The sequence below is a fragment of the Amblyraja radiata genome, chromosome 2 (assembly GCF_010909765.2).
Source record: "Amblyraja radiata isolate CabotCenter1 chromosome 2, sAmbRad1.1.pri, whole genome shotgun sequence".
NCBI lineage: Eukaryota > Metazoa > Chordata > Chondrichthyes > Rajiformes > Rajidae > Amblyraja > Amblyraja radiata.
The window spans coordinates 95,724,493-95,737,515 of record NC_045957.1 but is presented as its reverse complement, the minus strand read 5'-3'; the positions used below and the strand labels follow the sequence as shown (position 1 = coordinate 95,737,515).

The 13,023-nt window shown below is 42.4% G+C and overlaps 1 protein-coding gene across 4 annotated transcripts in view; it reads left to right on the top strand.

The window, feature by feature from the left end:
- Window positions 1-2,377: 2,377 nt before the first annotated feature.
- hecw1 (HECT, C2 and WW domain containing E3 ubiquitin protein ligase 1) overlaps window positions 2,378-13,023 on the top strand; it is a 462,878-nt gene continuing 452,232 nt past the window's right edge. For 3 of the 4 annotated variants that reach the window (XM_033050689.1, XM_033050680.1, XM_033050663.1), the window contains exon 1: window positions 2,378-2,549. In XM_033050689.1, the coding sequence (XP_032906580.1) occupies window positions 2,520-2,549 (30 nt within the window). In that variant the 5' untranslated portion in view covers window positions 2,378-2,519. The remainder of the gene's footprint in view (window positions 2,550-13,023) is intronic. The other variant, XM_033050672.1, reaches the window with a different exon arrangement.

The following is a 13,023-nucleotide window of genomic DNA, read 5'->3' as shown; positions in this document are numbered from 1 at the left end:
TTTTTTTAATTTTATTCTATGTTATGACTGCAAGGTTAAACCATTTTGTTGTACTGTAAATGTGCAATGACAATAAAGTTGAATCTAATCTAATCTAATATCGAGGGGTTTAAAAACTGCGCATGCGCAGATTGCTGTCAGTCGTCGCCACGCATGTTGGTCTCCTCTCCTGTAACTCAGGAAGGGACATCGCCGTGACAGTAGACACGGCCGCACTGATTGGCCGCATTTGCTGTCCTTCACCGGCAGTGCCCACGGCCCACAGCCCTGCAGCCACTGCTTCAGCACGCAAGGAGGGAAAGGGGAGAGGGGAGGAGGGAGAGTGGTGGTGAAGGGGGATTAGAGTGAGAGGTGGGAGGAGGGAGGAGGTCGGGAGTGGGGAATACCTGGGGAGGTGGGGGGCATAGGGGGAGATGAAGAGCGCGGGAGGTTGGGGGGGATAGAGGGATAGGAATGGAGAGGAGGGAAAGTGGGGGGGGGGGGGGTGAGGAAGGAGAGTGAGGGAGGAAGGGGAATGGAGGGAGAGGAGTGGGGGAGGTAGGAAGTGAGGACACATGACAATAAACTCTCTTGACTCTTGACTTGACTTGAGGAATAGAGGGAGAGGAAGGCAGTGGGGGAGGTGAGGAGGAATAGTCGGGGGATAGTGGGAGGTGAGGAGTGGGAGGTGAGGAGTGGGATAGAGGGATAGGAGGGGCGTAGGGATGGGAGAATTGTGGAGGGAGGGAGTGATAGGGTAGGGGAAAGGAGAGGGAGGGAGGAATTAGGGATTGGAGGAGGGGAGGAGTGGGGGGAAAGAGGGAGGATGAAGAGGAGGGGGAGGGAGTGCTGGGGATGAGGGGAAATGAGCCACGCCTATGCAGTTGGGGGCTATGGGTGAGTGGTGGATTATTGCTTTGGGGGAATGGGTGACTGGTGGAATATTGCGTTGGGGAACGCGTTATGTTGGTGGACCAGGCCTCCCGTGTGTCAGGGACCCAATGGGTCCAACTTAGTCTAGTACGTTAAATGCTATGTTTCCTATATTGCATGAGTGGCTGCACTTTAGAAGCTATGAAGTATTATGGAATGTCCCAAATAGAACATGAAAAGCATCATATTAAATTGGAGTTTTTCTTTGCAATCAAGCAGCGACCATGTGAAGCAGTCAAAAAATTGTCAGTAATTATATTGGTTTGCAAATGTGTGCTGCATCATAAGCTAAAAGAAGAGCACATGCGTTGGTACTGGGTAATAATTGGGCGACCAGTTGATAATGGAATTTTGCATTCAGTGTATCAGTCCATGACTCCCAAATAAACGCATAACCTCATAATCCAGGAGTGATTTTCATCCCTTGAAACAAATTATAGTGATAAACATTTAATTCACAATAATGCATGCTTCATCACTCCCACAGCTTTGTATTTTTAAATGTGGTTACGGTCTGTAATAAGATGTTAGAATTGCAATTTTTCTAAGTCCACATTGCATTTATTGCAAGATTTGATTATGGAAAGGAAACTTAAAATATGATTCCTTTTTAAAAAAACAAAACAAATTAAACATAATTTTGGGAGGGAATTACCACCAAAATCTAAGATAGCTTAACGTAATGGGATGAGGGCACTCAGATTATATATGCAGTCTGATATTTGGAAGGGCTAACCGAATCAGAATAAATGACTCCAGTATCATGCATTTGCTCAATTGCTTCTGCTTCCTCTGCAGTTTCTGTGAAAGTGTTGCATTCTGGCAGCCACCACATGGAATGCAGAGAACTGTCTTATTGAATGGATTTAACGGTCTACTGTGACAAGCCGAGTTAATACAAAAATAATATGCTGCTAAGTGATGCTCCCTCATCAAATTTGAGTATATTAAAAACAGGTAGGAAATTATCTTTGTTTATGAAACGTAGAATACTTAATCTCGAATATATTTGGATATTTCTTGTCATGTTTTAGTAATTTCTACAGTGATACCTAATATTCTTACTAATTTATTGTTGTTATTTGGAAAGGCTAATGCAGGTTACATTTCTGAAGCGATGCAGAGAATTGCATCTACTGCTTATATTTAAATATCACATAACATCAGCATCACGTATATAAATGTCAAATGATGCTGTTTTCCAGCCTTGAGGAGACTCAGAGCTGCAGCAATAAGTGCGGAAATCATCAGGCTTGTATAGGGACAGCCCCCTGGGACAGGGAGGTACAGCTGCAGAATTGACAACGCTTTGCTGAGCACTTTGCTTGATATGTGTGGTAGTAGTGTGTTTTGTGTGTACGTGGGGAGGATGGGGAAAGAAAGAGGTTGGGTTAATAGCCCAAGTAGCAGGGAGACTGAAGCTGGTTGGCTGCAGCTGTCTGGTGCCCAGAGAGAGGCAGAGGGTGGAACGGAAATGAAGTGTGCAGTATCTCACTGTAGCAACTGTTGTTTGTGCTGGGATATGGTGAATCAGTGATTGGCTTACGGACTGTTACTACAAACCTAATCATGAGGGGTTTGCACTCGATTTAGTCAGCTTGTGAAGTATGATTCCTGCTCAGACCATTATTGTACAGGTAACGTACTGAGATGCTCTTTCTGTTACTAAGCAAATAGTGTGTCCTTGGTATGATCTATGTTTAAAATTACAATGAAAAACTGATTTTACTGCCTTCTAGTACAGCTCCAGGCAATGCATCAGTGTTGACGTTATGCATTGACAAGCAATAGCTCTTAAACAATGATTTAACAGTATGAGATTGGGATATGTTTGGATCTAGGATAGCCAGGACTACTTTGCAGGTGAAAAGCTAGCTGAGCACTTCCAGCAGTTCCGTGAATGATATGGTATAAACACTAGAAAACCATTGCACCACTAACAAGAAATTGACACTCGAGTGTAATCTAAGTGAAACATGTGCAATGTGGCGATAAAAAGCATTTGTACAAGGAGATGATTACAATATTTTAGAGATGGAAATAATAACAGAAGAGCTGTGTTTCCTCTTGCCAGAGAGGTATGATCTGCATAAATAACACAACCACTGAACAGAACACTGCCAGGTTATGTTGCGGCAGGTCTATTTTTCCAGACTTGATGGCTTATTGAAAAGGCAAACAATGCTCCTTACAGGCTTTTATGTTGTAAACCCTGACAGCATAAGAAAGTAATGGTAGTGTATAATTAGGAGAGACGGGAGTCGCATTTACTACGAGCATTATGTGTGCTACAGATCAGGGTTGATTTAATATGCTTTCTGTAGTACTCAGCAGAAGTAAGGACTGACAGCAGTATCATTCAGTGACGGGGACTACCAATCCTTCAGTGCAGGGTGGAACCCTCTTTTGTTGTCAACTGCTGTGCTTAATTGGCAAGGTTAGGACACCACAAATACAACCTTAGCTTGAATAGGGTTTTGATTAGCGGGGACCATCATGCAGTCCCAAAAAAGTCAAACAAGACGTGCATCTATGTTTCTATGATTAAAATTGACTATAGTTAATATAATGGCACATTAAATAAGATTTTGTTTGTGCCCAATGTTAATTAAATTTAATTTGCTTATTTTTCAAAGCAATATATGAATCTTATATGAAAATTTCATTTTGTTCAGGTGTTTGATAAATATGACATTTGAAAGAACATATATTGATGCATTTTGTGCTGGAAAATGTATGCATTTACAAACATTGGAAATTATTACTACAGGATTATGTGAAATACACATTGGCTGTAATTCAAGAGCCCATGTTGTTAAACCAGTGCCCAACTCTTCCATATCCTCCGAGTGTCAATCATTGGATTGTCTTGGAGTCAGAGTAGTCGTTTAAATATTTTACATGACCGGAAGATAAAGATGATGATCAATGATTATATGTCACTTGGTCCACATTCAGTAGAATTTTGAATAAAGTAATTGATATTTTTACAGTGATACTTTGTAATTTCTAAGAATTACGATTACAGTCTAGAAAAATATGTATGAGAACAATTATAAATTATTCAAAAGGTTTTGGATTACTCTTTTTGTACAAGAAACTAGCATTCAATTTTAGAAATGGCTTCTGTTGACTTTCAATATTCTGTTTCACTTTGACATCGTTATTTAATAATCTTCAAAAAACTAAGCACATACTGAAAGTTTTATGTTTAAAAATGTGACAAGTATCACAAGAAGAGCTTTACACTTCTTGTGATTCTTTTGAAATGACAGCGATTTTCATGTAAGGAAATGGAAAATAATTACAGATTCTAACTTTTATAAGATTAATTTTATAAGATTGATTTTACATTTATTCGCAATGTTCCTGTGTTGTATCTAACATTAATAGTGTAAAAGGGTATAGGATGCTGCCGGTTTTTCCTGTTAACTGCAGTATTTTGTGGCCCTGTGGAAATAATAGCTTTGGTCTTACTATTTCGAAAGAAGCATGCTGCCTGTGGCAAAGAACAGCTATAACCTCATTATGCAAAGGAAGCCCAGGCAAGCACATTCCCAAATATTCCACATTAGAATATTAGATGATATGAAATGGCTGCTAATAAAAGCATTACTTCGAGTGGATTAAATGATTGCAATAATGACCAGTTTTACTCTTTTACAATACATGTAATGTGCATTATTATATGTAACATTTGGTAACATCTGTTGTTAAAATGAGAATTGCAATATATGCTTATTATTTGGACTGGCAAATTCCTGCTTGTTAAATGAATAATTCTGTGTTTTGGTTTTCCTTTTTGTTGTAATGGTGCACAAGATGCAATCTTATTTTTGTATTCAGTCCATGGAGTCTCCCAAATTAAGAATGTAACCTGTGCATATTAATTTATTGCCATTCAACAGAAGCACTGGGTCGATTGTTACCAAGATGTAAGTAGGCCAGTTGTTGGCTAGTTATCTGATTTTACTTATTCCACATTTCTTGAAACAAAATGGAGTAAAAAATAAAATTAGATTCAACATTTCTCTCTCTTTACTCTTCCCCAATGAAGGTAGGGTTTAAAAATATTCTATTCCATATCTTTCCCCCCACTCCCCACTTTTCTCTTCCTCGGTCTGTCTATGACGGAGGCAATTTACAGATATTTCCAATACCTATCACTCATCTGCCCGTTTGGACATTCTTTGGCAGGTTGGCAGTTGCTTGCTGGCCACTGGGCTGCTTTTGTTCCACATGCCAAACCAGAACATCATGGCAAAGTTTGTTCTGTTGGAAAAGTAGTGAAAATGTTCCTCTTGCCCAAAATGTAACTCTGGGATTAATAGCTGAACATGCAACACCTTATTGTTCTGGTTTAGAAATTGTCTCTTTGGCCATGCATTACAGAATGCAATTAAATGTGCAAGACATCCTTCAGTGCACATCATGTAATGATTGAATGAATAAGGGAGAAATGCTGCCAGTTATGTGCAATTTAGTAGTAGCCTGATAGAAACTTGTATAAATGAACGTTTCAGCAAAGAATGAGTGGATCTCCTGTGTTATCTGAAATCTAGATTACATTTAACAGCTTCCGTGATTTTTCACTTTGAGGGCAGTGCTTTAAATCTGTACTGTCTCGTTGATTAGCTACTAGCCATCGGTGTACACTACATAGAGTAAACAAAATCTGTGACTCTCTGAAAACTTCAAGGATAATGTGAAAGAATGACTTTCTTGTGAGAGGTATTTTGATACATAAAGTATAACGCTGAAGTTTTATCTGCGTTACGATAAACATGCAATATAAACAAAATAAAATTCTCTGAACATTCAGTGGATAATCCTCCATACATAAAGTTGATGCTGCCGTCTGGCACATCTTCCCCTTCCCTTCTCAGTATTACAAAGGGATTGTTCCCTTCACGACTCCATAGTTTACTTTTCCATTGCTACCAACATTCATACCCTTTCTCATGATACCATCCCAACAACTGCAAAAGATGCCACTCCTACTTTTTACCTCTTCCCTTCCCACAGGCACAAACTTGGACAACACACAAAAACATAAATCACATACATTCCACAAGGCAGTAAAAAGAAAAATATTACAAAAAAACATGACATTAATGCAAAACACAGTTAGAAAACAAGTCCATGTGGTGCAAGAGGTGGTTCGTAGTGTTCTGTTGTTGAGGTGGGATTACAGTTGTGCAAATTGGATTTCAGAATGAGACAGTTATAGGGACATAGCTATTCCTAAACCTGGTAGTGTGCAGCCTCTGGTTACTGCAACTCCTGCCCTTAGGTAGCAGCGAGAAAAAAGCAAGACGGGGATGGTGGGTGGGGAATCCTTGATGATAGATGCTGCTTTCTTGAGGCAACATCTTAAGTAGATGGCTTTGATGGTGGGGAGGGCTGTCTCCGTGATGGACTAGGCTGCATCCGCCACTCTGTGCAGCCTCTTGCATTCCTGTGTCGTACCAGACCATGATGCCAATAGTCAGGATACTGTCTACAATGGATCTCTGAATATTGTCAGTGACGTACAAATCTCATTAAATGCCCAAGAAAGTAAAGATACTAGCACATCTTCTTCATGATAAAATCTATGTGCTTGACCCAGGACAGGTCGTCGAGATGTCAATGCCTAGGAATTTGAATCTGCTAACTCTCTTCACCGCTGACCCACCGATTTGAAAACTGGCACGTGGTTTCTTGTATTCCCTTTTCTGGTCAACAATTAGTTGCTTGGTTTTCTTGACTTTGATGGAGTGGTTATTGTTGCGACACCGCTCAGTCAGGTCTTCTATCTCTCTCCTGTACTCTCCTTCCAGGTGAAGCAGCAATTAAGTTTCCATGTTACAACCTGGTCTACTGCATTCACTGATCACGATGTGGTCTTCTCTACAGAAGAAGAACCAAATGCAGATATGGCGACCCTTTTGCAGAACACCTCTAATCAGTCAGCAAGAATAAACTGAAGCTTCCATTTTTGACATGTTAATTCCCCATTCCAATCTTATTCTGGCTCTTATTCTGAAGAAGGATCTCGACCCGAAGCGTCACCCAGTACTTCTCTCCTGAGTTACTCCAGCATTTTGTGTCTACCTTCGATTTAAACCAGCATTTTCAATTCTTTCCTACACACTTATTCTGAACTCTGTATGTTTGGCCTCTGACACTTACCTAACACCAGCCAATGTAGGCTTGATTTACAGTATCTTGTGTTATCACTGGACAGGTCATAGGCCTCAGCACTCAACATTGAACTCATCATTTTCAGAGAACCAGCCTTTCCAGTGTTCATCATATTTGATGAAATGCGATTAACTTGTGACATTAAGTTCATTCCATACATACTGCCTAACCTGCTGGGTATCTCTGGCAGTCGTGCTTATCTTAGATTTTCAACAGCTCTAGTGTTCAATGTATCACAGTTCTAACCTTAATTTGTCTGTGTCTTTCTTGCTCTTTCTCTTCTCCCCACTCTTATTCCTCCCCCCACACGCTCTTATTCCTCCCCCCAACCGCTCTCATTCCTCCCCCCACCCTGCTCTCATTCCTCCCCCATTCTCATCCACCTCCATACCCCCACTTTCATTTAACTCATTAGATCTCCTCCTGAGAGGTTATCTGTAATTCACAAACCTCTCGGCAAACACCTCATTCTTTGCTTCACAGTCTTTCTTGATCTCCAACCTATCAAATTTCCCTTTATTCTCTCCACCACCTCCACCTGCTCCATCTCTGCAACATAAAACATGGCCTTAACTTTGCCTGATTCTGGAGAAAGGTCATCAAAGTGAAACAATAGCTCTTGCTTCGTTCTCTACAGATGTCTCTCTGTCTCTCAGGTTTCCAGTATCTATTTTTTAGTTAGATTGTTAGCCTGCTGATTTGGGCAATAAATAGGACATGAAAACATAAATAGAGACACAATTGCATTATTATGACTGATGTTGTTCTAGTGAAATAGTTCATTGGCAGACAATGTGGCAAAGCTCCAGCTGAAATTTTATTTTTCAGTTTGTTTATCCTCCTGGCTGCAGAAATAACTTGCTACTCTTAATATTTCTAATAGCTATTTGTAATTTTTATTTTACTTATGTAAACGTGACCTGCTTCAACAATCAGAGGCTCTTATGTGAGGAAGTCCACACTGACATATGATTCTTCAGCTTAGAAGTATGTCCTCTTCACTTTGAACAGTCTTTGTTACTTAATAGATTTAAAAGTAAGGATGAAAATAGATATTCCAAATCTGTAATTGAATGTCTGACGATTCTCACATGCACAGTCTCTCAAAGAAAGGTAAGCTGATACCTTTGGTACATGACGTTGGTTTTCTTGAACTTTTCATTAACCCAAAGTATTTGGGGAGCTGTATTTCATTCCCAGAGGAAGGATAGAGTTGGGTCCGATGCAACACCAGTTCTTGCCTTTTCTGTGATTTGCAACAATCTACAGACGGATTTGTGTTTGTCAGTTGAAAATGCAACAGAATATAGAGGGGAAAAACTGCAGGCTATTTTGGTTGTTTAACCTTGAATATGATGTTTAAACATTAATAGTGACAGCTATCTTTCATTCTACTGAGGATATAGTGCCCTGCAGCAATAGGTATTGGCATTGCATTTCCATTCCTGTGTGGTGGCAATGGGAGAGCAACATTTCATGTATAGATATGTCAACAGAGGGAGCTCATTTTAAATTTGTTGGGGATATTTAGAAGGATGTGTTTGCTTAAAAACAAGAGAGACTCAAAGATTATTTTCCCACTGTAAAAAAGCAACGACCTAGAAATTAATTGCCAGTTAGTAGCACTGCATTGTACCACTAGTACTGTACATCCCCATCTTTTCAAAATTCTATACATCTTTTGTCGTTTCCCAAGTTACAGTTTAGCAAATGCACTGCACTTGTATTTTCCCGGGAATGCATATATTTCCAACACAAATATGGTTGATTACTGATACCTAGGATGCCCGTTCACTAAACATATGACAGTCATCAATGTTCCCTTGTACTTCTGGAGAAGCATCTGTATGATTATTAGAAACTGCTGAGATTCATTCAACACACATGACTGACACATCGACACAGATTTAATTCAATCCCTAATTGCTCGAGAAGGTGGTGGTGAGGCTCTTCTTCAACTGCTGCAGCTCTTGTGCTGAAGGTGTTCCCACAGTAGTGTTTCAGTAGGGAGATCCACGACTTTGAGGCAGCGATACTGAAAGATGGACAAGAAATTTCCAATTCAGGGTGGCGTGTGTCTCTGGAGAAGTAATACGTTATAGCATTCTTATTTCTCTGTTGTTTTTGTCCTAGATGTTAGAAGGATCAGGTTTGAGAGATGCTAAAGAATACATGTGAAATAATTACAGTGCACTTTTTAGAGTGAGCATCAGTGAGAAGGTTAACAGTAAGTTCTAGTTTATAGCATTATGACTAACAACTTTGGTAACAATGTTGGTGATTCATAGGATGCTGTTGGACCAGCGGTTGATACAGGTGCACAACCTTTTATCCGAAAGCCTTGGGACCAGACACTTTTCGTAATTCAGAATTTGTCGGTCTTCGGAATGGAAATTTTTTAGCGTAGATTTTAATGGCTGGCTCAGTGGTAGAGTGCTCGGCTCATATCCGCAAGGTCGCGAGTTTGCGCCTTGATCGCGGCAGTAAACTCGGTCGCGAGTTTGAGTCTTCAATGTAGTTTTTTCTTGCAGAATAAATGTTTGTATGAAATGCAGTGTAGGAGAGGTGTACTGACTGTGTGGGCAGAACTTTGGAAGTGATTGCCCACCAGTCTAAAAAGCCGCTGTGTCTCCCTGTCCCTGGGATAGCAGGGGGCGATCAAACAGCACAATAACCCCCCCCCCCCCCCTCCAACTCCAGAGGAATCCGCTCCCCAATGGGCCGCTACGGCGACAAGTGGCAGTTTGCCCACAGCCCGAGCTGCGCCCCCTCATCCGCCACCCCAAGAACAAGACGTACCTTGCACACCATCAGCTTCTGCCCCTACGTGTTCCTCTGGAGTTGGAGCGGGGCTGGGCTGGAGTTGCTGCTGGCTGTGGGTCTCTGGGATCTCCGTGCTCGCAGTGGGCCTGGGGGTCGGTGTCCCGTTGGTCCTGACGTTTCCGGCCACCCCCCTGGACTGGAGCTGAGACTGGGAACTGTACCGCCCTTGCCCCCTCCCTCTGCAACTGCAAACAACCCCACTCTCCTGCAAGGGCGGTACAGCTCCCGGAGGATGGCAGGTGGCTGGAGACGTCAGGACCAACAGGAACCCGCTCCCCGATGGGCCCCTACGACGCCCCGAGCTGCGCCCCGTCATCCGCAACCCAGGTCCCTCTGTAGTTGGAGCGGGGCTGGGCTGGGCTGCTGTTGGCTGTGGGTCTCTGGGATCTCCGTGCTTGCAGTGGGCCTGGGGGTCGGTGTCCCGTTGGTCCTGACGTCTCCGGTGACTGGCACTGTCCTGCTGCAATCACCGACGTGAAGACAGTGCAAAGCCCCCGCGCCGGTGCAATGGGCGGGGAGCTGGAGAGGGGAGGGAAGGGGTCACACACATGGCCGGGAAGCAGATGGGTGTAGGTGGGGTGAAACTGAAGCGAGCGACAATCTGCTGCTGCCTGCCCGCTGAGTTAAAAAGTTCCCACGCAAGACTCACGAAACACTGTGTTTCGTGAGTCTACCGTGGGAACTTTTTAACTCAGCGGGCAGGCAGCAGCATATTGTCAATTATTAACCCTCCCGCACAATATACCCTCACCTTCTCTTTTATGAATGGGGATTTAGTTCCCCTTTCTTCGAGGACCGACCGGAGGTTCCGCTGTCACCTCTGCGGGCCGCCCTCGGTGAACGTTTTCAAGGACCTTTCTTCAAGGACCGAAAAAATGGCCGCTATTCGGAGGTTTTCGTTATTTGGATCTTCGGATAAAAGGTTGTGCACCTGTACAATTGGATTTGTCCTGATTTTTATGGTGTTTGTAACAAATAGTTTATATATTGTGTACTGACTTTCATAAAAAGTCAGTTCTTCATGTGTACATATCTGTCAACTTGGATCACTAATGAATGTCATCACTGTCCAGTTGTAATCCTTGATGTGCAGCTATATAGTTGTAGCGGTATGACTAACACTTAAACCTTTGTCAAGTCAAGTCAGGTTAAGTTGAGTTGATTGTCATATACACAAAGTGAGGTATAGGAACAATGAAAATCTTCCTTGCATCATCGTCATAGGCACACAGTCTCAGACAACGCACAAATGTATATTGCACATCAATTATGCATAAATACAAGGCAGTAAAAAGGATTGTGCAAAAACAGGACATTAGTTCAAAACACAATTAGAAAATAAATCCCATGAATGCAAGTGGTGGTGCGCAGTATTCTGTTGCCGAGGTAGTATAAGAATTAAAGTTATGCAGGTTGGTTAAATACCTTGATAGTTGTAGGAAAGCAGTTGTTCCTGAACCGGGTGGTGCAGCACTTTAGCCTGCTGTACCTCTTGCCTAATGTTAGCAGCAGGGTGAAGACTTTATATGGATAGTGGGGATCCTTGATGATAGATGTAATTATTAGTTGTTAGTTTAGTTTATTGTCATGTGTACCGAGGTGCAGTGAAAAACTTTTTTGTTGCGTGCTAGCCAGTCAACAGAAAGATTATACATGATTACAATCAAGATGTCTTCAGTATCTAGGAATGAACTGTAGATGCTGGTTTATACCAAAGATAGACACAATCCTTGTATGTGCAGCTATATGTGCAGCTATATGTGGGGGGCGGGGGGGGGGGGGGGGGGGGGGGGGGGGGGCAGGGGGAAACTGTTTAAAATCTCTTCCCTGTCTGGGAGACCCGACCTTTTCCCTGTCGGGTCTCCGTTGTCATTGGGGCCTAGCACCGTGGAGCGGCCTCCAACCTGAACGACCCGGGGGCTCGGGAGACTGCGGAGCTGGTGAGTATTGGCCGGTGCGGGCGTTGGGCCGAAGGGCCTGCTTCCACACTGTATCAATCTATGTCTCTATGATAGCAACAACCCCGGGAAAAATTGTCACAGAAGAAGAGGTTCCTGGGTACAAACTTAGAGAAGTATACAAAATGTTGGAATAAACCTGGCCTGTTTCACATGCGTAGCATTTAAGTTCAAATAATAGACAATAGATAATAGACAATAGGTGCAGGAGTAGGCCATTCGGCCCTTTGAGCCAGCACCGCCATTCAATGTGATCATGGCTGATCATCACCAATCAGTACCCCGTTCCTGCCTTTTCCCTATATCCCCTGACTCCGCTATTTTTAAGAGCCCTATCTAGCTCTCTCTTGAAAGCATCCAGAGTTGTCTGGCTTCTTAAAAGTTTTCTCCTCCCTTCTCCCCACTTCTCCCCTCTTACCTTACACCAGGGACGTGTGGTCAGGGGAGCCTCATCTGTCATACTTCCAATGAAAATAGCTGTTAAAAAAAGTAAAGAAAAATAACAATAAAATAAAATAAATATAACGATTTTTTTCACTGATCTGTGTTATAAATGTCATTTCTATATGAATCTAATCATTTTTTATAGTCAATATCACCAAATTTGCGCAGCTCCGCTGCAAATACAGGGAGAGATGAGAGGTGAGGCAGCGAGCGACGAGCTGAGCCTCCCCTCTGATTGCGCAACCCCTCAGAAACTGCATGGAGCGCGGGCAATAAGCGTGTGCCTGTTACTATCTCTATGTATGTCAACAATGTAATGTGTGTAAACCCCTTCATTACATGTCCTCACCTTCCATAGTCCAGGAAACGTATTTCACATAGAAATATATTAAATTATGTGCTCACTGGTCTCATCATAAAACTGCAATGAAAAAGTACCAGGGGAGGCAGCGATCAGATCTGCCTCACAAGGGGGCGTGTCTTGAGCCCAGTGGAGGAAGAGCGAGCGTCAATTACGTCGGCTCAGCCCACGTAATTGACGCTACCTCGCTCTCCCTCCACATTAGCAGCGGCGGCGGTACATTAGAAAGATATTAGATTATTTAAAAATAGATTTATACTTATCACAATAATAAAGTCATACATTTTTGTACTTCTGAACATTGTTGTAAGGCAGGAGTCTACAAAATATGGCCCGTGG